The sequence below is a fragment of the Conger conger genome, chromosome 16 (assembly GCF_963514075.1).
Source record: "Conger conger chromosome 16, fConCon1.1, whole genome shotgun sequence".
NCBI lineage: Eukaryota > Metazoa > Chordata > Actinopteri > Anguilliformes > Congridae > Conger > Conger conger.
In genome coordinates, this window is record NC_083775.1 from 25,882,009 (window position 1) to 25,909,172 (window position 27,164).

General features: G+C 42.0%; 1 protein-coding gene across 1 annotated transcript; it reads right to left on the reverse strand.

Annotated features, from left to right (window-relative positions):
* Nucleotides 1-2,527: 2,527 nt before the first annotated feature.
* micall2a (mical-like 2a) lies at nt 2,528-19,083 on the reverse strand. The gene is made up of 17 exons (XM_061223324.1): nt 18,747-19,083; nt 17,432-17,480; nt 14,338-14,479; nt 13,376-13,563; nt 11,603-11,733; nt 10,964-11,401; nt 9,704-9,876; nt 9,149-9,221; nt 8,959-9,054; nt 7,694-7,857; nt 7,185-7,249; nt 6,504-6,627; nt 5,704-5,803; nt 5,446-5,519; nt 4,733-4,847; nt 4,360-4,406; nt 2,528-3,860 (listed from the first exon to the last, which is right to left on the reverse strand). The coding sequence occupies exons 1-17, from the start codon at nt 18,887-18,889 to the stop codon at nt 3,769-3,771; spliced, it is 2,214 nt and encodes a 737-aa protein (XP_061079308.1). The 5' UTR covers nt 18,890-19,083; the 3' UTR covers nt 2,528-3,768.
* Nucleotides 19,084-27,164: the final 8,081 nt, after the last annotated feature.

Genomic DNA, 27,164 nt, shown 5'->3' on the forward strand with positions numbered 1-27,164 from the left:
CTTGCAGTCTGGGTGAGACTCCGTAGTACAATAGTAGAATATGCAAATAATAGCATACAGCTGGTCGAATTTTCAGCAGGGATGATACCATATTGCTAAATGCAGGGAGAAACAAAGTGCAACAATGTAAACAAATGGACTGAGATCAATCAAGATTCTCTTCGTCATCAGTTGGAATTAGATCTTTGACAACCCCTTTCAAGTGTTCATGCCCATCGCTCCTTTCCTCCTGGTAACATCAGTGACAACAAGGCGCTCATCAAAGATTCAAACAATAGCAATGTAGGCCTACAACATATTGTACCAAAACCAAATTTAAAGGAATAAAACCGAACACGATTAAATGCTGCCCATCAATGCATTTCACTAGTAGTTGCTTGGACTTGTGCTGCTGCATGTGCACATGTTCAGTCCTTTCCCACTGCTGCTCATGAGGTCTATAAATAAATGTTTTTTTAAAGTAGATGATTACTGACCAAGCCTAACTGATCAGTAATCTGCAGTATTTTCACCTTAGAACTCATCAGAAATGCAATGAAATACAGCGCGAATGCCTTCATAGCCGACCTTGACCAGTACAGCTGATCGATTTGTCTCAGAAGTCAGACGCAGTTATGTGAAATAAGTTGCGGCAATCATCAGGTTTACACATGCCTACAAATAGAAACTTAAAGTGCAAATAGCCTACAACAATGTCAAATTTTCCTTACTGTGCTTGGAACGCTTGCGCCGCCATTGTTGGTGTCATTTGAGATGGTCTTACTAAAATGTGTTTTTTGTCCAAGCCACGATTCTAACGATCAGCTTCGAAACAGAAAATGAAGCTAAACCATGCAGGCCAGCTCTTCAGTGTTTAATAAACTTTGGAAAAATATAGCACACGCAAAATGCATACTTTCTCTAAAATTTTTGTTTCCGCCTCGCAACGCCCCAAAAGTGAGTGAGGATGGTCAACATTTTCGCGAAGTTGTAGCCTAGCATGGAGACACAAGGGCTTTGAACATCTCAAAGAAACAACTAGTTTGGCCTACTCAATTCTTACTAGTAAGGTTCTTAAATTAGGCAGATTTCTAATTTCATTATTCGGAGTTCGCTTAGTCAGAATACTGATATAACATGCTCGACCGAATGCGTTCACAAACTCCCGTATTACCTACTCGTGATGCATAGAATAATCAGGAAATTAATGTGCAGACATGTTAGTACATTGCATACGAATTCCCTTTGCATTGCCTGGACGGAACACAGCAGCATCCATTCCTTGGCCTACAGACAGGCCTGGAAATGTACCGGAGCCGTCCAAGCTAAATTTAATTAAAATATTTGCTAAATGCTGCGAGCATTTCAGTAAAGCCTTTAATCCTGAGCAAGTTTGGCTTGTTTTATGTTGATACATAAAATACATGTTTGCTATTAAAATACGAAATCCCTCCTGTGATGACACAAAAGTGTTGCCAAGATATAAGGGCTCACAATGGGTTTAATTTAAGACATATATTCACGGGACAAACTGTTTTTCTTATGAATATTAATAACCATCCAATTTAAAGCTCCTATAAATGCCTATTTGTCACCAGGAGAATCACAAATGAGGTCCTATTCATCCAACAGCCACATATTAGACACACAGTGACATTAAACCATTGCCTTTGATTCTTAATTGCAGAAGCAAGCATTTTCATAAGGCAGAACACAAGGCTTTAATTAACACCAATGTCACACTCCTAGGCCTGGATTGTCACAAAGGCTGTATGGCAAAACGGTTCCCCCAGTTTCAGGGGTAGAAAGCAAACTAATCCAGTCTTCCTTTTAAGTCGAGATATATGAAGAGGCTTGTTGGTTTCATGGTTTGGTGTCATTTTGTTTTTCTTGAAAGATTAGCAAATTCTGATAAAAACACAAGAACAAAGCGATCACTTGATGTTTAATTGATAAAATATTACATTCTGTATTCAGTCAGATTGTATTGTATTGCATGTCAGACGGTACAGGAGGCTACACATAGCATGGATGAGTGGTCATAACATTAAGACCACAGGACATTTTGTCTGACTGAGTGGTGGAATTAAGCAAATATTAAGCGAGGTTCACAGACAGAGGGGGCTCAAGTTTAGGATTAAATCGTGTCCAAAAGCTAATGAGGCATGGTTTGGATCTCAAGTAGCATCAGGGTATTTAAAAGGCAGATAAAAGCATCAACTGCTAAATATTAAAGCCTGCCTCCTTGGATAGGGTCCAGTCATTAAGTAGAAATGAATCTTGGCCAAAAACTACCTTAATTTAACCATTTTAACTAGAACACACTGACAAATGTTCTGGTGTCCAAAGTTTTGCATATAAAGTTAGGTACATATGTCTTTGTTTAACCTAATGCAAAGTATGAAAAGCTGCACGTCTCAAATATGAAGAATTAAAGTACATTAGGAGTTAAAGGTATTGCTCTTAAGTATAATATTTAAAAACAGTGCATGTATTCTGCCATCGAATAAGCAATGGGTCATTAAAAATGATTGTACCTTCACACCACTTAAATTGCACAATATTAATTGCTTTATTTGACTGCAAACTCTTAAAATGTATATAAATACGGTATAAATAATATGTATGTACACCCACATTAATCATTCTTATACAGTACACCTTAAAAAGCTTTCCTCTAAAGGCATCAATCACATGCTCCAGTTCTTTCAGCTGGTCTCCAGCAATCTAAAAAAAGTTTCTAATTCCAATGCATTACAGAAGTTCACACATTGCAAAAACGGGTAAAAAGAAACATTTCTTTTTGAACAAAATAATGAAAGGGACAAAAATAATGAAATTACAGTCGCTTTAATTAGCCTCAGTTTAGGGGTATTGGTTGAGTTCGAGACAAAATTATATGAACTTAAGGCGGCCAATTTAGTCGGGGTTATGGCTTTTTGTGGGGTTTGGTTATAATGCAACTCAACACTGCCACCTAATGGCTGAAAAACACCAACACAACTGGATACCATAAACCCCTACAAGTGACACAGGAACTCCCAATTCACACAATGCATGAGAAATTTGATGAACAGTTCCACATACCTGTACCAAAATAAAACACACCTGTCATTAAATATATAAGAATTCATATTCAGGACTATTTTGCACTTTTAAAAATGTGTCTTGTATTACAACTTTCATAAAAATTCACCCATTGAACTATTGTTTTGATCGTTGAACAGTGACCTTTAAAAATACAGAATAATCAGAACGGGGACTTAAAATTAGCACAAAAAAACAACACAAACTATTAACACAGGTCAGTAAATCCAGGAAAAAAAATAAAAGAATCATTACTCCAGATATGAACCAGTTATGAACAAAACCATTTCAAAACTAGATTAATTTGTGAACTATGCCATATAACCCACCTCCCATGTTCATTAAAATGGTGAAACAATTGTTTTTTTGGGTTTTTTTTTTTTTTGCTGAGCAATAAGAACCTTCTCAAATAGTCCAGAGGCCAGTTAGACACCAATATTTTAACAGTTTTAAATCATACGATTAAAATGATTGCTGAAAACCCACTATAAATCACAAAATCTCAGCTACACTGGATGAAATTAGCCGGTTAGCAATTTGTGCATGTACAGTACAGACGCACCTTAAACAAGTGGTCCTCTTCACAATGCTTAAAGAGGCCCTGTTCAAAAACCCACTGGATGTGAAACCACATTCAAACTAAAAGCAAGTGGCCTCAAAGCCTACAGCCGAACCTTCCCACCAGCACAGACTCCCTGACGGTCAATTCTTCACACTGTCTTTTTTACTCATCCGCCGAAACAACTTCTTTATGGGAGATTTCGTCTTGCTTTTCTCCTTCTGTTTCGGTTTGCCTGTTGACAAAAACGTGTTTCCTTTAAAGTGATGGAAATGGAGTAATCTTCTATAGACACATTCGCTTTGCAAATCAAATGTGCACTCTAGTCTGAACATTAAAAGGCAGACTTAATATGACACAGAGCAAAAGCATTCCTGAAGGTGATACGGTATATTCTGAAACATGGCTTTGACAGGCCATACAACATTGCAAATATTTACCGGTTCTGTTCCTTGATTTTATAGTGCTGGACATTACTAACCATACCCTACTGGGTGTAGGATGCTACCATGGTGTAAGAAGCTGGTTTGGTGTTCACAGCTAACATATGGGAATGGACAGTAGTGCCCTGGAGGGCCAAGAATGTACAGGTTCTCAATCCAGATAATCACTACAACTGTTGATTTCGCCAATTAGTTTCCTCTTCTCCCTGGTACAGGATTGGACACCCCTGCTGTAGGACTTTACAGTAGGACCATTGGCTTGGCATGGTGGTGCAGAAACGCATGACTCACCAAGCTTTTCCATCATTTCATGCAGCTGTTGATCTTCCTCTTCCTCCCTGTAGTGAATAGGAACAGGGGTCAAACATTCACACAGCTGCAGATATCCTTGCCCTGTCCTTAGTCTAAATTAACTAAAAGTCGCTTTGGATAAAAGCTAAATCAAATTATTTTAACAGTGGTACTTGGTGACTGTGTGCAGGGGCATAATGTTGAGTGCAAACAGCAGTATTCATGAAGGGCAATGCACAGCAGTGTGCAGGGGCATAGTGTTGAGTGCACAGCAGTGTGCAGGGGCGTAGTGTTGAGTGCACAGCAGTGTGCAGGGGCATAGTGTTGAGTGCACAGCAGTGTGCAGGGGCATAGTGTTGCGGGCAGTCCTGACCTCAGCCGGTCTTCGTCCAGCACCACCACGATGGCGTTCCGGTCGTTGACGATCTCCATCAGCTTCTCCATCAGCTGCTCTTCCCTCTGCCGGTCCACTGCGCTCTTCAAATGCTCTGAATCACAAGGGTAGTGTGAGAAACGGCTCAGGCTCCTCCAGAGCATCATGGAACTACACAGAGAACGGATGCATCCCAAAGCCAGGGGGGTGTTTCACAAAGCAGGATTACAGAGTTAATTGTGGTGTAAAACCCTGAAAAGCTCTTCTTACAGTTCATGTTTTAGATTTTGGAGGGTTCTGCTCAGTGCAGTTATCCATAAACCTGCTATGTGAAACAAGGCCCCTTAGGGAAATGGCAGCAACAACCAAAAAAATAATAATAACAACACTTTAATATAGCACAATTTATAAAAAGGTATTTGTAGTTGAAAGTGATATAGTAATACATTTAAAATAAATGGCATTACACTAGCATAAAAAGTGAAAGTACATTTATTTAATTAGGTAGGCGGTTCCATAGTCTAGGGTCCTAAAAGGTAGACGCTTAAACGTGCTCTGAGAATATCCCCCACCCCAAAAAAAAAAAAAAAGTTTGCCAATGTATTCCAGCGTCAAACCATTTATGGCTTTAAAAACAAATAAAAGACAAGGCCGGAAGTCCACTAAAGTGCCTGAAGATGAAGGTGGGGCGAGTGGTCCAGAGAGGAGCTCACCGGGAGTGTCCATCAGTCTCCTCAGCTCCCCCTCCACTCCCGGCTGCAGCTCCTCCAGATCCTGGGTCTTTGCGCTGAAGAAACAACCTCACACTTTCACACTTTCAGCGGGAAATAATACAACCGACATGTAGGCATTACCATGACAACATAAAGCTGGACGCACACACTGTACGTGAGAAAAGACTTTCAGTAAAAAGGCAGTTATAATTATAATTCAAATTAAAAATTAAACCGTGAAAAAGAAAAGAACATTACATGTAGACGAGCTCAGATTCCCTTCGGATGTAAACCTGCTTGGTATGGATCAGGTTGAACCATTCCACCATTAAGGAGTCCAATACAGCCTCTTCTCCTTCTGCAACAAGGGCAAAGGCAATGTCACCCATTAGAGGAATAAACCTTTCCTGATATAATGAAGTAAACCTTCACAATTTAATTTAAACAAATCGCACATACATCATAAGAGCAATCGAGATCATGATAAACTAAAATTGCCTTGGGGGGCATTGGCTCCTGGACCAAAATTTCACTAACCACTTGGGCCTAGGGGACTATTGCTGAATAGGCCTTTGCGAAATCTGGACTCATTAAAATTCTCTGGTGACTGACAAGACTCTAGGCACTTTAAAAGATCATTGAGCACGGATGGAGAACCCCAACTTCCTGCTCCACACCCCTCCCCCTCTAGCTTTCCCATCCTGTTCCCACCTCCTCCAGAGACGGATATTGAGGAGGGAAGGAGAGTGCATCTACTGTGCACCACCTCCCCAATTAAAAAAAGGGGGATAGTCTTTTGGAAAAGGGTTGGATTGTTAAATAAAAAATTAAGGCAAGCATACAGTTTGTGTCTTTAAAAAAAGATTCTCACAGAACACTATTTTATGCTTGAAATTATGATTTACTGCATGAATGACCACCTCAATTTCCAACTGAATTTTCAAATTAATCACATTCAAATTTGATGCATACAGAACTACAATTCCTCTTGGAGTTATGACTAATACCCCCCTCAACATCAAGTTCAAGAGAGGAGAGGAGGTGGTGCTGCCTCTCACCCGCCTCGCAGTGGCGAAGTCGCTTCTCCATCTCCACTCCCTGCTTCTCCAGGTGGCCCAGGTGCTCCTCGATCTCCTGCAGCTCCAGCTGGATCTGTTCTGTAGGGACACCTAAGGTCCTGCCCTGGGGAGAAACAGAAATTGGTTCCAGTGTCCAGCTGAGCCAATAGCCAATTTTCCGCTCATTAGGGTACTGGAGGAGCTAAATGGCACTTTAACATCTATGCATGGCCGCTATTCAATCTAATTGCAAAGTGCTTTGAGTAACAATCGCTACACTCTGAAAACGAGGAACATCGGTCATAGATGAGCAATTAAAATCATAAAACTGCAAGGATTCACAATGAAAGGATTTATGGTTGGCGACTTCAAAACTAGCTTGGGAAAGGACAATAATATTGCCAAAACTAATACGGGAACTGCCATATTCATTCCTAATAAAACATGCAATCTTAAAAACAGGTCAGTCAAGGACAAGAGTGGAAATAATCCATTATGAATCATAGGCCCCATGAGGGCTGATTCCAGTTAAGTCTTAATAAGCCATTTACTGGCCAGTTTTATAACCTAGATAATATTATCCATGGGCTGCCTCTCAAAGCAATTTAAACTCTCTGCACCAAAATACAGTAGTATATTTTCAGTAAATAATTCACATTATTGTACTAGGTAAAGACTTACCTTTGGTAGAGTTGATTCAGGTGTAGAAGCATCTAGGGCTGGTGAACCGGTCCCATTAGTGAAATCTACAAAGACAGGATTTCCGTCCCGAGGCCAACAGTCACCATTCTGTTGCTATAGTTGTGTGCTATGTGTGTGACCGCATCATGCAACTAAGTTTGAAAATGTTGAGCATTCAAAGGTTAAACTTATTGGTATCGATTTCTTCCCCAAATAACAAATGGCAGCACTCAATTACTGCAGGAAAGGACATTTAACAGGAGGTACCTAGCAGGGTTATGCAGATATGCTCAAATCTACCCAGCAGGGATAAGAGAGAAGCGAACAGAAAATGTACACCTACACTGATGCATAGAAACGCATAACAGTGGATATCCGTATCCCACTAGCAACCACTGCCACCAAAAACTAGCTGCATCAATTTCAAACTGCACTTGAGGGGAAAACGGATAAATAAGGAGATCAATATTACTATGGTTCTGGTGACAAAGGTGCCATGGATGACTTACCCCAACTTTCACACCCGTTTTGAGGCTCCTTAGGAGGGGTTTTTGCATTTCCGTGGCTAATGGGAGGAGTACTGCAGCAGGCCTCAGTTTGTGGTGACGGTGTGGTGGTAATGGTGATGTTCTGAGGCAATGCTGAATGAAGGCTGGCGTCCTCACCCTCAGAGCTGAATAAAATGAATAAGCTTTGTAAAAGACTAGTCTTGAGAAATCAGAGGTGCAACAAGCCAGCGTGTAGTAAACACTGGGCCATATGCAGACTTGGTCGATTTCTACACCTGCTTAAACGTCCTATTATGTTTAGAGTTTGACCGCTTTTAAGTTTGGGCTCAGATTGACCCCAACAGTATAAAGAAATGTGTTTATTGTAAAAAGAAATGGACATTGGGCGTCCCCTTGGCTATCCCCTTCTATCAATAAATTACAAATCTGTGAGAAACATCTCATTTTAAAGCCTGAGGTACAGGAAATGAAAGTTTGGCACCCATATGGGAAAGAACCACCAGAATCGTCCGCAAAAATGAGATATAAAAATAAAGGTTGTATATTTTCTGACATTTTATACAATTAGTCATAATAAGCCCATACAACAACACATGCAAAGCTGGCACACATAGAAAACAAAGTATTAAGTTTCATTTAATCCCACCAAAATATAAAATGTAGAAAAAAAAAAAAAGAAAAAAAAAATCAAAGATGACCAAGACTGAATGGGGTCAAATTGACCCCAAACTCAATAGAAAGATTAAGGGTTTATTTTGTTTGGCATGTTTTAGAAATGGAAATTCATGCATACAACTTGTGGACATTCCTGTTTGTATGCATATCCCTAAGCCCAATGAGGCTCTATTGCAAGAATAAAGTAAAGTAGGCCATAGTTCTCCAGGACCAACATTATATGCTCCTAACTAGTGTGTCAAATTTGACCTTCAAGGACACATGGAACCCCAAATGCACTGCTAATCCTGGCATGCTACTCCAAGCAGTAATAATTATGAGAAGAAATACTGGTCAGTATAACATTTCCAACCCATCTCCTCTGATTCGGTTCATAGACTCTAAAAAGAAATGGCCTCACAGGTAAGTCCTATTATTTTTAATAATACCACCCCTTGGTGAAAAAATAAATACAATTTTGCAGTGCAACCCATCACCAATCTTTACTGCCTCACCTCTCGAGTTAAAAGAAATTTGAGAAGAACAGAAGAATGACCATCAGGAGGAACTCAATGTACTGGTTGCATTAGGGACAGGTTCAGATGCAGCACTCCGTGGGACTTGTGAGGATGGGGGAGAATGGCAGTGGCTGCACTCTCAGCCAGTCAATCATTACAGCAATGGGCGAGGCGGGAGGGATCAACAGGCTGGAGGGCGAATACATGAAATGGAATTGGTTTTGTCCTCCTAGTCAACAAAATGGCTCCCAAAATTGGGTTTCAATTTGAGCACAGAACTTACTTCAGCCCTTGTCCATTTGGCACTGGCTTCAGCATGGCCCTCCAGTCCGCAGGTGTCTCCGACTTCTCAACATCTGCTCCAAGGGCAAAAAAACGTTAAGAGTTTCACCCAAATAAAAGGTCACCACTTCATACCAAATTACTTTTCGGCAAAAGTCGGAATTAACCCCATTAGCTTCTCAAATTGTCTGCCAATATGAGGCTGAAAAGTGATGTCATTGCCATAGTTGTGCATTGTTGAACAATCGCATGCGTCTAATCGATTAAAGTCAGTTAAAACTTCACTTGTGTGTACAATATTCAAGACACAGAGAAACATTAAACACCATTCTCTTACCATTGTCAACTTACTGTCACGATTGCTTGTCACATCTTTCACAGAATCTTTTGGAAATTTATATTACCTTGGTATGCGATATACAGCATACAGTATATTGAAGGGCAAGGTCTCATTGTAAGCCCCGTTTACTTTTTGCCTTGCATGCAGTCTGTATACATTGGCAGGTATTGAAATCCCCTCCTCAGTTAAATAAAATGAAGTGTACATATAGCTCACCTTTGACCCGGGAGGAGATGTGGTTTAAAGACTCTCTCTGCATGGACTTTACCCATAGCGCTTCCTTGTTAGAGACTGTTTTGAGACGCATCGAAGGTTCAGCTGGTTTGCCCTCCGCTGTTCCAAGCCTGTCCGTTCCCCTCTTAGGTCTGGAGACCTCAGAAGAAGGGACCCTGTTCCCACAGTTGCAGTTACATGAGCGCTGTGCTTATACTGGCCAATATCACTATACTGCCAATAGGCTTTGAACGAGATCTACGGAGCTACTGCTAAAAATGACATTAACGGCACTATAAAGGGCCTACACAAGATTGAGCTCTCCAATCAAAATTTTATGGTCCAGATTATCAGTTACTAGCTTCATGAATTCTGTAAAAATCCATTCTCCTGACAGAAACCCCAACTCATTTTCAATCTCTGTGGTTTCTATCGACAGAACAGCATTTAAAGCGCTTGCTTGTGGTGTTGATGCTGCCTCTCATTGGTCTTGTGATTCTACATCCAAGATGCATGCTTTCATACACAAAATACATTTTTCCAATTTTAGGGGGGGTGTAGTTGATTGCGACAACAATTCATGCATTAACAGCAACCAAAGATAATTGAATACTGTGCTTGAGTTTAGAGTATCCTCAAACTGTTTTACGAATAACTGATTCTAAAGGGAGAGAAAACACAGGAAAACTGATGTACAATATGAAACAATTAAAGCTATTATACCCATAATGCAATAGGAATTATGCAAGCAAGAGACCTTGAGAGTGTACACAGCATTCCACAATGTCTCGATTCTTGGGCTGCGAGTCCTTTTCACATTCACAGATTCAACAGAAAATATCTTTGTGACAGTATTTTGCTTCTGGAACAATGCAGTGGTGTTGTGTTGAAGTAGCAATACATTGTAATCTCGGTGCAATGACAGGTGACCCAGGGTTTTTCAGGAGATACTGAGAACAACCAGCCAGGGAACTGCTGTAAATTGGGAAATGCTACAACAACTTGAGAAGATGCATATCCTAATATCAAAAAGTAAATCCATATGCAAAACATTCATTGTACATATGTAACCATTGAGTCACCTACATGCACATTTAAATCACAGTCATCAACCCTGGGCCTGGAGAGTTGCAGGATGTTGTCTTAGCAATGTTTAAATAAAGAAAAGCCAGTTCAGAAAAAACAAAAACCCTGTGGCTCTCCAGGAGCAGGGTAGCAGACCCCAATCATAATCTGAGCTACAGCAGCGCTGTGCAGACTTACCAGCCATCGTTCACTCTGAGCCCTGGACATGCGGAGATGTTGTTATTGTTGCAGTTTCCTTCCGGAAGGTTCCCTTTCGTCAGCAAGCCGGCTCTGTCTGGCCTCTGCTCATCCAGGGCCCTGCTGGGGCCCCTGCTCTCCGGGTCCGCCGTGGCGGGAGCGGATAGGAAGAAGCGCTGGCGCGCCGCCTGGGTCCTCTGGGCCGAGGCCGTCCAGGGCATGGCCGCGGGAGGCGGGGCGACGGGCTTGGTCTCTGCCCTGATTGGGGCAGAGAGGATGGAGACGGGGTGGGGGGAGGGGGCAGTGTCAGTTTTGCCTGTGGGTCCGGTCTTCTTGCTGTTGTTCTGGGAGCTCGGGTGAACGGCGCACGTGTAGATCCCTGGTTCAGGCCCAGCTTTATAGGCTCCCGAGAGGAGGGTTTTGGAGCACTCGCAGCACCTATTCAAGATAAGGATAGGGTGTTTTACACTGCGGCAGTTTTAAATGGAGTTTCTGTGCTTCATCATTGGTTAAATGGACTGCATTTACAAAGTGCTTTTATCCAAATTGATCTACAATTGAAGACACTCACACTCAGACAGGCTGCCATGCAAGGTATATTGAGAGCAATTGGGGGTTAGGTGGTTCAATTAAGCTTACTTGAAGCAGCTCCTGTGGTACAGCTTCCCATCCACCAGGTGGCGTTGGACAAGGTGAACATGGTGCTTACAGACCACACAGGTGCTGCTGATGGTCCCCGTCTTATTGGAGCTCTCCACCAAAACTTCCTTCTGAGGAATAAGCGAAAAAGGAAAGGGATCAAATGAGAATAGATTGCATAAGACCATCAGTGCACTATGAAACAAATCCGAAGTAATGGTTGATGTTGAGTGATAATTACTGAGCTTACATATCCCAATGAGAGCAATTGGCTCTTTGCAAGTCAAAAGATAGACCAAAACAAGATTAACAGCAGTTTTTGCTATTCATATTGTTGACATTCAACTGGGAGATTTCGCTTCACGCTAGCAATGCTGCTGTCAAGCCCTGTATTCTCGCTCCACCGCTGCATTATTTACAGCAGCCAGAAGAGCAGCTGTCCACCGCTTCCTGGCTGAGTTCCCAGAGCAACGGCAACCTTTTATTGTTATCGCCAGAGAGTATTGTCTTAGTCTCCGGGAGCAAAGTCCAGTGAGCGAGGCTCAACTCGCAGTGGGCAGGAAACGACGGGGGGGAAAGTCCCTCAGACACAGCACTGTGGTGAAACCATAATATCCCAGAGAAAGTATCTAACATTAGGCCTGTTTCCCAGGCAGAGGGAAAAAAAAAAAACAACAAACTTGGCATCGCACAGTGGAATATTTGGGCCCCTTGACTTTGACTGTGAAAAAGGCCAACAGGCACAATGCATTGTGAGACTTGTAGTCCTTATCTACACACACCACACGTGGAGCACACTTAAGCACATGTGCTGGGGAGGATGCCAAAATATACAGGGACTTCCTGTGCTGGAGTGGAAGGAGCAGGATGACCATTGGGACACATCTGACATTAGTCTACAAAGGGTCTGAGTGTTTGTGTGATTTCGCTGGGAAAAAAACAGGCACCTGGATAGAACGAAACACGCAACCATGAATCATTGCAAGACAGGGCCACACAAGTGCTCATCTGTTTTTACAGTGGAGGGCCTGGGTGTATCTGAGAATCAATTTTAGCATGAAAATATGTTTAAAGCAACTCCAAAAAGCAAGCTTGAATAGCAACATTGTGTGGCCAGATGAGCATACACATTTAAAAGCACTTATTGACAATTATAAATGCCAAATTAGTTTTAATATCCGGCCAATATGGTTTTTCTTCTCGGCATAAGAAGTGGTATCAGAATTTCATCGAGCCTTTTCCGCAATAGGAAATATTCCCAACCAAAAACAAGATTCAATGTTATCTTTGAAGAGTAATCGCTTATAACACATGGAACCTCAGCAGACAATGTCATTGCACAAGCTGCTGTGGGGTAACTAGAAGTGAATTTTCTTGCTATAGCCCTCCCCACAAATCCCAAAACCAACACCCCTGTAATGCCAAGAGGATGTCAGCAACTTCACCATAGAGCATTGAGCCTTTAAAGTACACAAACACAGTCTGGGCTAAACAAAAAATATAAACTAATCATTAGAACGAAGACATTGTTGTGTGTAGCATGGGGTTAAGTATGATGTTAAGATGAACAGCCCTCAGACTAATTAGGGTTATTTTCAAGTGTATTAATGAATGCCTACTTAGAGAGTGGAAAGCCAAACCCAAAGGTTTTGGATTTAACAAACTTCTCTTGTCAGTGGACTTCCTCTCCTACAACCCCTTTGTTGTAATATCCAACTTGTCCAGATCGCAGAAAGGAAACAGAAGTACTTACATGCTGTAAACAAGCATTACCTTGTCGGCAGTACGGGGTAGTTTTGGCGAACGCCCAGAGGGTGCGGTGACTGTAGTGTCCAGGGGCGGGCGATTCTCAACTGCCAGTTTGCAGGGGAGGGGCTTGGCGATTACCGGAAGGTTCTTCTTCCCAGAAGGCCCCTCTTTGAAGCCCTCAGCCGGTCTCTTGACGCCTCCCACACCCCCACCTGGTGACGGTCAGATTACGTTACTGCGCGTCTGCCGCGGATAGACCGCGCAGGAGAGAAACGTGAGGATGGCCCTGGTTTAATATTCATACAGTCTGTGGCTCGAGTGGTGAGCCACTGAAGCGCCAGTTCCTGGTGCCGAGATGGACCTTGCGGAGCGGAATCAGATACTGATTGCTACAGTGCCACTCCTGGCCGAGAGCCAGAGCCAGGTGTGCATTCCCTGGAACAATGCGCTACTCAGCTGGCACCCGCATACCAAGCAGCTCTGGTGGCAGTGTACACGTTTCAGTCAGCACGTGTACCACCTGTGGATCTGTGGGGTGGGGTTGTTACGGTTTCAGTTTTGGGTGTGTTAGTTGCGCCTAGCAGCTTGAGATCTTAAAAAGTCCAATAAGGCAACAAACCTGTAAAGTTTGCCAAAGGCCAAATAACATTGTAAATGGATAACTGCCATTCGAGCCTCAGGACAAGCCGTGCAATGCCCAAACATATACTTTAACTTTCATTAATGATCAATGGAATTCATTCTTCTTTGAGTAACCAGATTAATGTCCAAAAGGGCAGTTGACAAGCTGCCAATTGAGACAACTGCACTTCCTGTCTCTTGCAGCTAGGATTCCCCTGAGAGCAAACTACTTCACTTCAATCCCTTATTGGTTCCCCACTTGCATCAGCTCATGTAAGTTGCTCTGGATAATGACCGCTGTAATGTAAGGTGTAATGTAAAATGTAGTCCAGACCGTAACCATCGGAGGCGAACGTGAAGCTTACTGGGGGCACGGCCGTTGAAGTAGTTGTGGTACTGGGACACGTAGGTGAGGATGCTGAGCCGGTCAGGGACCCTCAGAGCCACCATGTCCTCGGCGTCCAGCAGCGCCGGAATGCCCAGGTGCTCCTCCGCCACACGAAAGGCCTGCAACAAAGCCCCTACCGTCAACAGTAACCATGCCAACCGCAGTCACCACAACCTCCTTTTCTAGCAGATCACTAGCTTCCACCCTTTTCATTGGAGTCACAGGACATGGTCCTTATCATTGCTACTCAGCACTTCATTTGTCACGGCACTTGGCAGAGTCGAGTTGCCTCACCTGGTTTCTTGAGGTCTAAAATGGTTTTAAGGTGACAAGGAAACAAAAGCCGGCCACCACACAATCTCCCTGGGAAAATAAATGTATACTCCATATACATTTTTGGAAAACTTCCCCGTTCCTTCCCGTCTGTGGTCAGGAAAAGGCACTCGCATCTGAAGACCTGTTCAACTGCTGCAATGCCCTCCGACAATTCAGGACAGAGCAGACTTGCACACACCCGCAACAGACAGCCATTTCACCACCTTACTGTACACCAGCTGAGCACAAATGCTTCAAGCAGACCGCCTGCACCTGGCCAGGTCCACAAATCAGGATTGGCAAATTGCCAAACCCACAAGCCCCCAAATCTGGAACATAAACTCAAGCAAATAAACTGTTCCAAGTTTTACAATGTGCAATTATCTAGCCAACTCTGCAATCCTGATCCCTGGAACAGACTCGTGGTTAACCAGAGGTCAGGATAATATGCCAACTGAAACCCTCGTACCCTGGATGACAATGTCCACTTACGCATCACCCCGTAGGACACCTGACCAGTCATCGGCGTGACCGCCAGGATTAGGTTCCAGACCAGAGGTGGCACACGTAGGCTCATTACTTCTTGCTGGGTATGCAAGTGCACCAACTGGACAAGTGCCCAATGTAACCCCCTTTGCCAACATACAGAACGGCTTCAGTAGGAATTACAGGCCAAGATGCCCCCCCAAAGGAAATGGGGGGGATGAAACAAGTTTCATTACATAAAGCATTTGAGAAACTGTCAACAGATTATGAAGCAAAACATGTAAACGGCGATTTACTGCGTTATCGCAATAAACATTTATTTTATAACAATTGAGGCTCAGAACAACTCATTGTTGTAGTCGGTATCATTATGCCTTGGCGGGTTTTTCCCCAAACAGTGCAGCTGGGAAGCAGCTGCTTGACCGGTTCCACAGAACCGGAAAATAGAGAACAGAAGATTCCAGAAATAGAGGAGACCAACAAATGCAAACGTGCCCTCATGCAGGGATGGACAGGGTGAAGCGAATAACGAACAACTCATTTCCTCTGGACTCAGGTCTCGTGGGGGGTGGGGAGGGGGGAGGATAGCAGGCTGTCGTTAAGGACGGACCTGCGCTCAGCCTTAACATTTCAAAAGGTTGCAGATACTTTTGTCACGTAGGAGAGGAGAAGGCAAAGACAGTGGATGGATTTCTTTAGCTGAAATGTTAGCATTGCTCATCCAAACCCACTCGAGACCACAGCAAACAGGGGTCTCAGGTTTAAAAGTTGGAATCAGTCAAACCGGTCATTCAAAATGCATATTGCATCAATCAATACAGTAAAAGAGCAGTATATACACTGATATACAGTATAAGAAAAAAGGGAAAACAAATCCTGTCCATATTTTCAAGCTTGCTGGCAAAAGGCCACCCAGCAAATCATTACTAGACTGTTGCAGTTTCTGCTCAGCTCATACAGAGCATTGCGAAGTTTCAACTACTGCATGACATGGGGAGAAGCGGAGAAACAGAAAGCGGGCTTGAAACTCGATGCAACAATTTCGTGACCAGCGCATCCTCCTCATGAAATATGCAGAGGAATTTTACCTTGTCCACGAGGTAATCCTAAACGCACCCTTTAAGCAGCAACAGACAAGTTACGGGGCAATGCTGTCCACCTGGTCAAATACGATGAACTGTGTGTATGCCCCCAACAGTGTGTATAGACCGAGCACATACTAAACGACACAAGATTATCTTCCAAACAGCCATAATTCAAACAAAATTAGTTGGTGTGATGCAGAATTAATTCTCTGAACTGACTTTCCATTGAGGAACAGACCTGTAACTGATAATATATATAGTATATAGCCTTACAATGACAATGGCTTATTCATAATGAATGCCCCATAGAGGCCTGTCCGGGCTCATCTTACTTGCAGACACCAGGATGTGTTTGACTCTTTGCACACTGCATTACACCTATGATCTGAGCGCTTTGAATACAGTCTGACCTTCATTCCCCTGAAATAAGTGAACATTTCTGAAACTGGCGGGGGCTTAAAACGGAAACGTCCCCGCTCTGCCGTTCCTTTTCCAACAGCCATTCCACACTTCCGGAGCCCTGACATTTAAGGAAGGAGGGGGCAACGTCAAAACAAGGCCACTGGGTTAGTGAAGTCAACACACTTATCCTGTCAGCGTAATCACTGCGTCTGCAACCTGAGAATAAGCTAGCCTTCCCACACAATGCACAGCCGAACCCCAGAGAAAAGGAAGCTTTTGAGGTAGTACAAAATGCTTGCAGTCATCTGTGACTTAACGCAGAATCAAGGTGAAATCGAGCCGTTTGTAACAGGCAAACGCCACTATCAACATGTAATCATTACCCAAGAGCAAAAAACTCAAATTTGACTGGAAACATGAATAACTATAGTCAGACCAAATTTACGCTTGCTCACCGGATTAACATGGTCTTACAAATTACAATTCAGTCACTGTGAAGTGCGTTTCACATAGAACATAGAGGTCAAGAGTTGGTTCTGTACAAATCAGTAGACCTGATTAATGACTTATTGAATAATTAAATTAATTAAATATGCATTCCCCAGAAAAATCCAGAATAAACATTTAAAACCAGAATGGCATTATAACATACAAGTTGTTTCTGAAGATTATTGTACACCAAGGAATTAAACAAAACATATTTCTTAGCAGTTCAAATCCTGCAGAAATTAACACGGTTCCGGTCATTTCCGCTTAAATGAATGCCAAGAGTAAATCTCTTACCAAGTGGTTGTTGTCATAAACATTTTCCTCAGTGAGAGAGTCATAGTTTCTGAAACAGAACAAAACAAGGAAATGCATCATGCAGAGTCACTCGTTTTAAAGGTTGTGTACCGGGCTTGCTCAGGCTATGAACATTCAGCTCAAATGAGTGTCTCATTTTCTTTAAACACTTGAATGTAATTTTAGTGATCCCAATCAAACAGACCTACCAATACATTCCTGCTAGTCATGTTAGTAACTTCAGTTATCTTGAATGATACAGGCTGGCAAAACTGGGTCATTTTTGACCCTGTGGACACAGGGTATATATGAAAACAACTAGGGGTTTAAAACATTTACAACAGATTTTTCAACTTTCAGGAACAAAGTAAACTGCCCATTATAGTCACAACTGTGTGCAATTAATTGTATTCTATCGATCTAAGCCAAATATACTAAATAATACATTTCAAATGAACTAAAATCGGCCTCTTTGTGAGTTTAGGTCAATTACAACTGCCCAAAAAATAAATTTACTTAATTAGGAATTTGACCTCGAAATACATTTTCCAGCTGGAACGAGTACACAAGTGTAACTTTTTCAAACCTTGACTTGAACCTTTCACTTTATAATATTTATAAAACAGATGCGCATGATGGTAAACGGGATTACCACAGTCCTACTTTTGAAGAATTGGCTCAAACAGGTGCAACCGAAAGTTTTACTTCACATGCGTTTGCTTACATATTGGACAATTGACGGATGCAAGACAAAAATATACTGCTCTAAGTGGTCTCTAAAAGAAACAATTATTTTCCAAAATAAAATGTCCATGCAAACTATAATTAATCAAAGTGGACATGCGTTTTGCAAACCTATTTTTTCCTGTTACCCCGTATTAAACATTAAAGGTGAAATTATAGCAGTCGTTTTAAGAATAGAGTAGGCTACACGTGCTTGGTGTGCTTATAATACAGATATGATATTGTGTCGAGCACACGATGAGTATCATCCAGATTCCTTTTAGAGCAGTAACTATGCTGCCGCGGGCGAAGTGCTCACAGCTGTGCGGAATGGAGCTTCATTAGACCCACGAGTAATTCATTAAAATACACTTACAATTGATCAGTAGCCCATCAAACAAAATGCAACATAATCACGCAGGATCCACCGAGTAACAACTAAATTACTGCAATAACCAAAGCCTCAGTACCAGACAACGGTACAAAGCGTAGTATACCGCATGTTGTCTTGGATATTTTTTTAAACTTACATTTAAAACTTTTGTGCACAAACTTTCAATCAACGCTAATAAAGTTAGATCAAATTCCTTACATGAGGTCCGGTCTGTGCTTGTGGATAAGTGCGCAAAAGGCCAGTCCGTCCCTGAACGACGTTGTCATATTGACGATATTCACATTTCGATAGCCATCACACTGAATTTTGCACCATTGCTGCAGTGCCTTGATTGCTGCCATCCTGTTACGCTACTGTGAACAAACAGAGAGAAAAACGTTTTGCTGCTGCTATGAAATGCCAGGAACAAGCAGCCGTATCCGCCAAAAAGTTTTTGTCCAGGCGTTTTATTGTTTTTTTTGTTTCGTTTCGTTTCGTTTTAAGTGGCGCATGAACTGCGTCCGGATACACTAACACACTTCCAGACTGTAGCAGAAGGAACTCTCAACTAAACCATGCGTAACGGTAGGCTACCTGAAAAAGGTGGTGTTCGTGACGTAAATGGGTGGAGCGTTGAGATTCAATTAAGTTTAATTGTTAAAAACATGTATCGTATTTGCCCACATATTCGTTTCTCGGTGCAAGAATACGAACCTGTGAAATCGAAATAAATAAACGGACTAATTTCACCAACCAGAATACAATGCAATGTTTAAGGTCTAATAGAAAATGTAGTCTCTATTGGACTCATATGAACCATCTGCTGTAAAAAATAACGGTTTTCTGATATTGTCATCTATGGAGGAACATTACCCCCCCTTTCATTTTCTTGCTGGCCAATAGATTTCACCTAATTTAATCTCAACACTTATTGAATGTCTCGACTGTTTTGATTGATATTTCACCTGATCAACATATTTGTGAGATTCCACTGTAACCTTGAGATAAGGTAGTTTAATGTCTGTTGGAAGATAGTGACCTGTGTATTTACATTAAGCTGCCCATGATGAAAACTATTTTTTTAGATAGAGATGAGTGAAAATGTGATGTTACACCCTTTTGGGCAAGAAGCCCCTTCAGACTCTACAGACAAACTACATAATACATAACACACACATACAGTGTAGTCTGTAAGTATTTGGACAGTGACACATTATTTGTTGTTTTCACTCTGTAGTAATGGTTAGTGTGGTTAATACGAGGTAGCTTTAATTTTAGGGTCCATATTTGGTGAACTGTGTAGGCATAACACAGTACAGCCCTTTTTAAATATTGTCATGGTGGGAGGTAATTCCCGCTGTGATCACCAGAGGGCCAAGGATCATTGGTTACACCTGTGCCTCATTAGCACCAGGGGAATTACCTTCCCCTAAGAGTACTTAAGGCCAGTACTGACTACCTTTCAGTGCTTTTGTGTCTACTGTTCGCTCTAGCACAAAGCCAGTGCTACACCAGGTAGATGCTGTGCTGGTAGAGTCAGGTACGGTGTTGGTGTGTTTATCTGAACTTTCAGAATTTAAGAAAAATAGGTAAGGAAGGCGTTCGGTTGTGGTGTTTGTTCACCGACGACTTGCTGAAGGATTTTCTTTTCTTTATTTTTGTTTGGGGCTCGTGTGAGCCGGTGGTAGAGGGACGTTGTCCCCGGTACTGTATTTTTGTTTGTGTGTTTTTCCTGAGCTGCGTCTCATGGTTTTTGTTTTGTGCCTAGCAGTTTTGCGCTAGGTTGTATTTTTATTTCTGATTTCTCTAATAGTAAATCCCAGTGCTCGCCTCAAAGCACTTATTTTGGGTTTGGTGTTTTGCCCTGTTTTCAGAGGGTTGATTTATTTTCCTACAGCTGTTTTGGGCTTATTTTCTGTTCCATTCTAAATATCACCTTTGGGTTAGTTTTTGTTCATTCCCCTCTGTGTTTGTACATCCCTGTGTCTTTCCCTTCCGGGATCTGCTAGCGTTCACGCCTGCGTGTTCGCGTATAGGGGTTTTGTCTCACGGTCGTGTCTGGCTCTCCGATCATCCTCGCCCTCATAAAATAAAATATAGTATAATTTATTTGATCAATCCCACATTATTTGTGCAAATGCATGGATTTATGGTGAATTTTCATTTTGATAAATGAGGCCCAATAAGTTCCTGAACTGAACAACCCATTGACATCACCTGATGCTGGGTATATTCAACAAGTGAAATACTTGCTCAATTGGATTGAGGTCAGGTGATTGACTTGGCCAGTCAAAAGAATTCCAATTTTTGCTGAAAAAAACTCCTTGGTTGCTTTGGCTGTATGTTTTGCTTTGTGTGAGTGGTGTGTGTGCCCTGCGATGGACTGGCGACCTGTCCAGGGTGTATTCCTGCCTTTTGCCCAATGTATGCTGGGATAGGCTCCAGCCCCCTTGCGACCCTGTTCAGGATAAGCGGGTTAAGAAAATGGATGGATGGATGGACTCTCTCTCACACACACACTCCCTCTCTCTCTATCTCCCCCCCTCTCCCTCTCTCAGTCTACCTGATCATTTGCCATTTCTGAGCTCTCCAGTGCGTTCTTGCTTCTTAACAATGTACCACACAGTTTATTTTGACACATCCAATTTTTTGGCGAATTGATTTATTTTTCAGCTTAATGATGGCCTCCTTTATTTTCATTGACACTTCTTTGGTCCTCATGTTGATAGACAAAAACAATAGACTCCAAATGAAGATCCATCCATCCATTATCCTAACCCGCTTATCCTGAACAGGGTCGCAGGGGGGCTGGAGCCTATCCCAGCATACATTGGGCAAAAGGCAGGAATACACCCTGGACAGGTCGCCAGTCCATCGCAGGGTGCACACACACCATTCACACCTATGGGCAATTTAGACTCTCCAATCAGCCTAACCTGCATGTCTTTGGACTGTGGGAGGAAACCCACACAGACACGGGGAGAACATGCAAACTCCGCACAGAGAGGCCCTGGCCGACGGGGATTTGAACCCAGGACCTCCTTGCTGTGAGGCAGCAGTGCTACCCACTGCACCATCCGTTCCTAACTCCAAATTAAAAATCAACTCTTCAGTTTTTGTTATCTCTTTTATACATGAACTTAGAATAAAACTTAACCTGCCCAAGAAACATCTGAGCAGCCAATTGTCCAATTACTTTTAGCAGCTAAAATTCCTTTTCACTCTATGGATATAAAAACCCTCAAATTAAAGCTAAAGGGCTGCACTAGTGATTGTTTTATTTCAAATTCGATGTGCTGGAGTAGATATAAAACACCAAAAGATTTGTCATTATCCAAATACTTACGGACTGCACTGTAATTGTATGCTAAAGTCATATGTGCCAATTCCGATGAAATTATTTCCTAATTTTAATTACTTCTATATTTGGAAAAATATAATTATATTATGGGTGTCTCGGTGGCGCAGCCTGTAGAGCACTGACCGCATGCTCATTGCGAGCCGCGACGTCGGCGGTTCGAATCTGACCGTCCGACATTTGTCGCATGTCTTCCCCTCTCTCTCGCTCCCATTCTTCCTGTCTCTCTATACTGTCTGAAAAAGGCCTAAAAAATATCTTAAAAAAAGAATTATATTCATAATCGCAGACTTCATGTTACAAAAATTAAAGAAACAGCAGCCTTTAACATACTAGAGAATAACATGAAGGACATGTTTATAGAAGCAGCCAGAATGGTCTCCATGTCTCACAGTACAACACATTTTGGCTTGTTGGTGAAATCTTCAAAGTGGCAAACTCACAGCTGAACTGAAACCGAGCACCAAAAGCACTACAGAGTATACAGGTCTTCTGGCTAGTCTTGTGAGGTTAGATCTTATTCCCTGTGACCCAAGGATAGAGTAGCAGGAAATTCAGTAGCAGTATCATAACATTCATCAAGATTTAGACCAAAAGCACACAAACCCAAATTCCGGTGTCTGCTGGCATTTTGCTCTAACCAATTCTTCTAGCTTAAATCTCTAAACAGATGTGCTAGTGCTTTTTAAAAATATACAGTACTGTGCAAAAGTCTTAGGCACCTGCATAACATTCTGTACAGATAAGATAATTTCAAAAATAATTAAATGAAAGGTCCTAAATAAACATACTATACATTTTACATTACATTTGAGTAATTTGTTAAAAACTGAATCAAATCAATATTTTTTGTGACCACCCTTCAGTGTTAAAACTGCATCACTTCTCTGAGATAGCCAATGCTGTCCTGCAGTTCTATAAGACAATCAGCAGGGCGGTTGTTCCAAGCATGTTGGAGAACTTGCCACAGTTCTTCTGCAGACTGGTTGGCTCCTTGCTTCTGATCTCAGACAGCCATGATCAAGTTATGTAAAATGTAGTCAATTGCTTGCAGTAATATGCTACTTTTTTAAATTAAATACAAAAATGTCTCTGACTTCTACTGCTGTAGCCTATCCACTTAGAGTTATGATGCGTTGTGTGTTCAGAGATGCTCTTCTGCACACCACTATTGTAATGTGTGCTTATTTAAGTTACTGTCACCACTGCATATTTTTTTGGACCATTCTTTGCAAACTCTAGAGGCTAGTGTGGATGAAAATCCTTGGAGATCAGCAGTTTCTGAGATACTCAATCCACCTTGTCTGCCACCAACAATCATTCCACGGTCAAAGTCACTTAGAAGATCACATTTTTTCCCCATTCTGATGGTTGATGTAAACATTAACTGAAGCTCCTGACCTGTATCTACATGATTTTATGCAGTGTACTGCTGCCACACAATTGGCTAATTAGATAATCACATGAATAAGTAGTGTAATAAAGTAAAAATGTTCCTAATAAAGTGCTTGGTGAGTGCATATCTGTTCACTAAGGATACAAGTCTGTAGTTGTAGCAAATTCATTAATGAAAAAAATGTTGGATCTAATAAATTATTGGGACTACCTAAATAATTAGGAACAGATGTTGTCACAAATTCCCAAAACCAATTGATCCCTTGTGTTCCCCTAATGAAGACAGGCCTGACTATATTGACTAGGCCAAGAAATAACAATTCCCATACTCCTCTGATACTGATCTAAGGCATCACGCATTGTGTTCTAAAATGGTTGCTGTACCAGGAGATGGAGCATGGAGTAAAATACAGGCATCCGATGTTTTGCGTCAGCACTGTAGCAATAACATCGGACCTGCATTTCCATCCAGTGCCCATTCATGCAAATTATATGAGCTAGTGTCCAACCTGGCGAGCAGAATTCCCAGACCTGCAACTTATATTGTAATATATCTTATTAGGAGCAAAATGAGTGTCATTTTGTGCCTCTTTGAATCAATTTATTTTTGGTCTTTTCTGTCTTTGTGACTTCAATTAAATAGAACACAGAATCTCTCTCTCTCTCACACACACACACACACACACACACACACACACACATTCATATCTGATGCAGCATGTAACATCAGTGGAAGGAAATCATGAGCAGCGGGAAAAACTGATTTTTGGTGATTCTTACCCAAAGTTATATTACACAGGTGATTATTTTCCTTTTATTGTGGACACAATCGTATGAACATCCAGCAGAATTTCAGGGTCAGTACCCACCACAAGGTGGTAGCATTCACTTTTAAAGAGGACTACAGCAGGAACCTGCTCAGTGACAAAGTCAAAGGAAAACCAACCACTATAGCGCTATTCATTTTTACTATTGCTTTCTCATTGCAAACCTACTGAATGGAAAATCTTTGATCAATCATTGACATTACAATAATTACAAATTTCTGGTGGTCCCCACATATTGTATTCATACTGTAGCTACTTGTGGCGTATAAGCTCACACATAGCTTCCATTTCAATTTCTGACTTTCACATGACCACTTCCGTGCCTTCCCGGCCTTCCGTCGCCCTCCCCGCTCCCCTTCGCTGGGGGACGGGGGGGCAGGGGCCATGTGGGGGGCGACATGGCTCAGGCAGTAAGAGCAGTCGTCTGGCAGTCGGGGGGTTGCCGGTTCGATGCCCCGCCCAGGCTGTGTCGAAGTGTCCCTGAGCAAGACACCTAACCCCCAAATGCTCCCGACAAGCTGGTCGGGGCCTTGCATGGCAGCCAATCGCTTTCAGTGTGTGAGTGTGTGTATGAATGGGTGAATGGAGGGGCATCAATTGTACAGTGCTTTGGATAAAGGCGCTATATAAATGCCTGCCATTTACCATTTACATGCTGACAACACTGTGATATTGTTGTACACAGGACACGTACAACATAATCTTATCCTTTGGTACGCCACACCTCTGTCTATCCCTTTGCTGTTCCATCATAAAAGAATAAGGTTCCTTTATGCAACTGAAATGCTCTTACCTCAAAGCAGTATCCATTTCCTCATTCTCACAATGAAAGGTATTCAAAGGGAAATGTATTTGCCACCATGCAAACCAACTGGCTTACCAATATGCTTATTGGTAAGAAAGTCAGTAAGAGTGTGTATGCAAACCTTTTATTTGTAATGTTTGCTGAGATTAATGTACTGGTTTTTCAGCATAGGTGATTCTACACATAGGCAGTGAGTCGTGCTAACTAACATGGTGGATATAGGGTGGATCCACAAGTCCAGAAATTGAATACAATGGCAGTTTGTCTTATCAAATAAAAATGACATGTGATAGGCAGTCCATTTTCCCAAGATTTTGTAAACTGTAGATGTTATAGATGAGGGCCATAAGTTTTCTCTTTGTTTTCTCGCATTTGAAATTCAGTCCTCCACCAGCTAGAGGTCGCTGTAACCTCCTCGTCAAGCACCTTCTCAAACAATTATCCCCATTTGCAGCACCTCAATAATCTAAGTTGATAATGCCACTGATTTATGCACAGATGATCATTGACAGCAATGTTTACAAACGACACTTGCGGGTTGAATTCAGTTAGACTATTTACCATCATGGATATCTCGCTGTATTTTCAAACATTGTACAGGTGCATTAAATGTTTTGTTAGAAGCAGTGGCAAATGCCTACATAAAAAATCAAAAGCAGTTATAACACACAAAAATAAAATTAATAAAATTAATTTTTAAAAAGTGATTGACATCACTAATGAATTAACCATGGTCTTCAATCAATCAAGACTTTAAGGACCAGATGTATCAGATGTCTTAGTGCCGGGTTAAAACAAAAACCTGCAGCCACACCCAACGTTTTTGGATAAGATTAGATTTTTATGGATGCATGGACATCATGTGAGAAAAGGACATCAAGATGGGGAAATCGAGAACATTGTGCCCCCCCCCCCGAGGTGCCGTCAGGGTACCACTGGTCCAACCTGGCACTCATCAAGGGCCTGCCGCTGGAGGATACCTCTTGGTGAGGTGATTGAGGGAAGGTATTTCCCTGCGGATATGCTGGAGGGCTTTAGGACCATGGAGAGAAACTCAGTGCCAGTTTCTAGGACAATACTTAAATGATTGGAGTTGATCAGGACACAACGAGGCACACCTGCAGATTGTGAACTGCTCCTGGCCACACCCCCTCAAACACACATGGGCTGTTTTGGAGTGATGAGGCCAAGAGCTTTACGGACAGGAATCATCAAGAGCTGAGGAGAGTGTGCAATGGTGAACTCTGTGACTGTGCTGATTTTTGTGATCTTTTCTCCAGTTTGCCACAGGCCCAGAGTAGTGCCGAGCCGACTAACCAAAGGAAAGCTTAGTAACCGGGAACCCACCAGCCAGAAGCTTTGGATCGGCTGTTTTTGTTCTTTCGCACCACCCCTTACCCTTCAGTTTTTTTTGTGAGAATAAATCAACCTCAGTTTTTTCACTAAAACCTTTTGCTGCCTTGTTTTTGACCTGGGATCTCACAACATTTATTAGGCAAATGGAATGTCAGTTCATAGCCCCATCAGTTAAGGACTTGGCATATGCATGGGGAGAGGTGGATCCACAGGTCCATCATTTATTACACGCATTCAAAAAAAATACTTCTGCAAAGGATCCGCTCATGTTTTCTTGCTCACGGAAAAATAAGCATTTGGAAAGAGTCCACAAAGTCTGCAACCAAGTCAGACCTAAGAAACCAGGTGACCTGAGTTAACTGTGCAATCAACTGCTTTAATTGATAAATGGCTGTGCTACTCAAGTTCTGAGTAACAATGAAAGCCAGCAGGCCCTGTGGGCCTCCATGACCAGGAATGAGGCCCACTGGCTTTTCATAGCAATTAAACTTCTGTCCATGTTCACTTTCCTTCCTCTCTCCCTATTTGATTAACAAATTGTTGTCATAAATGTCTCAATTAGAAACTCAATTGTACAATTAGTCACCTGATTGTGCCAAATAACATGTCATGTCCGATAACAGATTCACATGAAAATATGCCCTCATGTATCCAAACTGGTCAAGTTTGTACATAAGGAAATGTTCTGCATTTGATAATGAGGGGATTATATCTGTACATAAGGAAATGTTCCCTGTTTGATTAGGACAGGATTATCTGCACATAGGGAAATACCCTTAGATTTGGTCACCATGACACTGTGCTACTGGTCTACATTAAGCACTCATTTATTTTGCCTACGGAAAAAACCTGTGTGCTTTTGATATATTCTGCTCTTTGAAGCTTTACCAAATCAT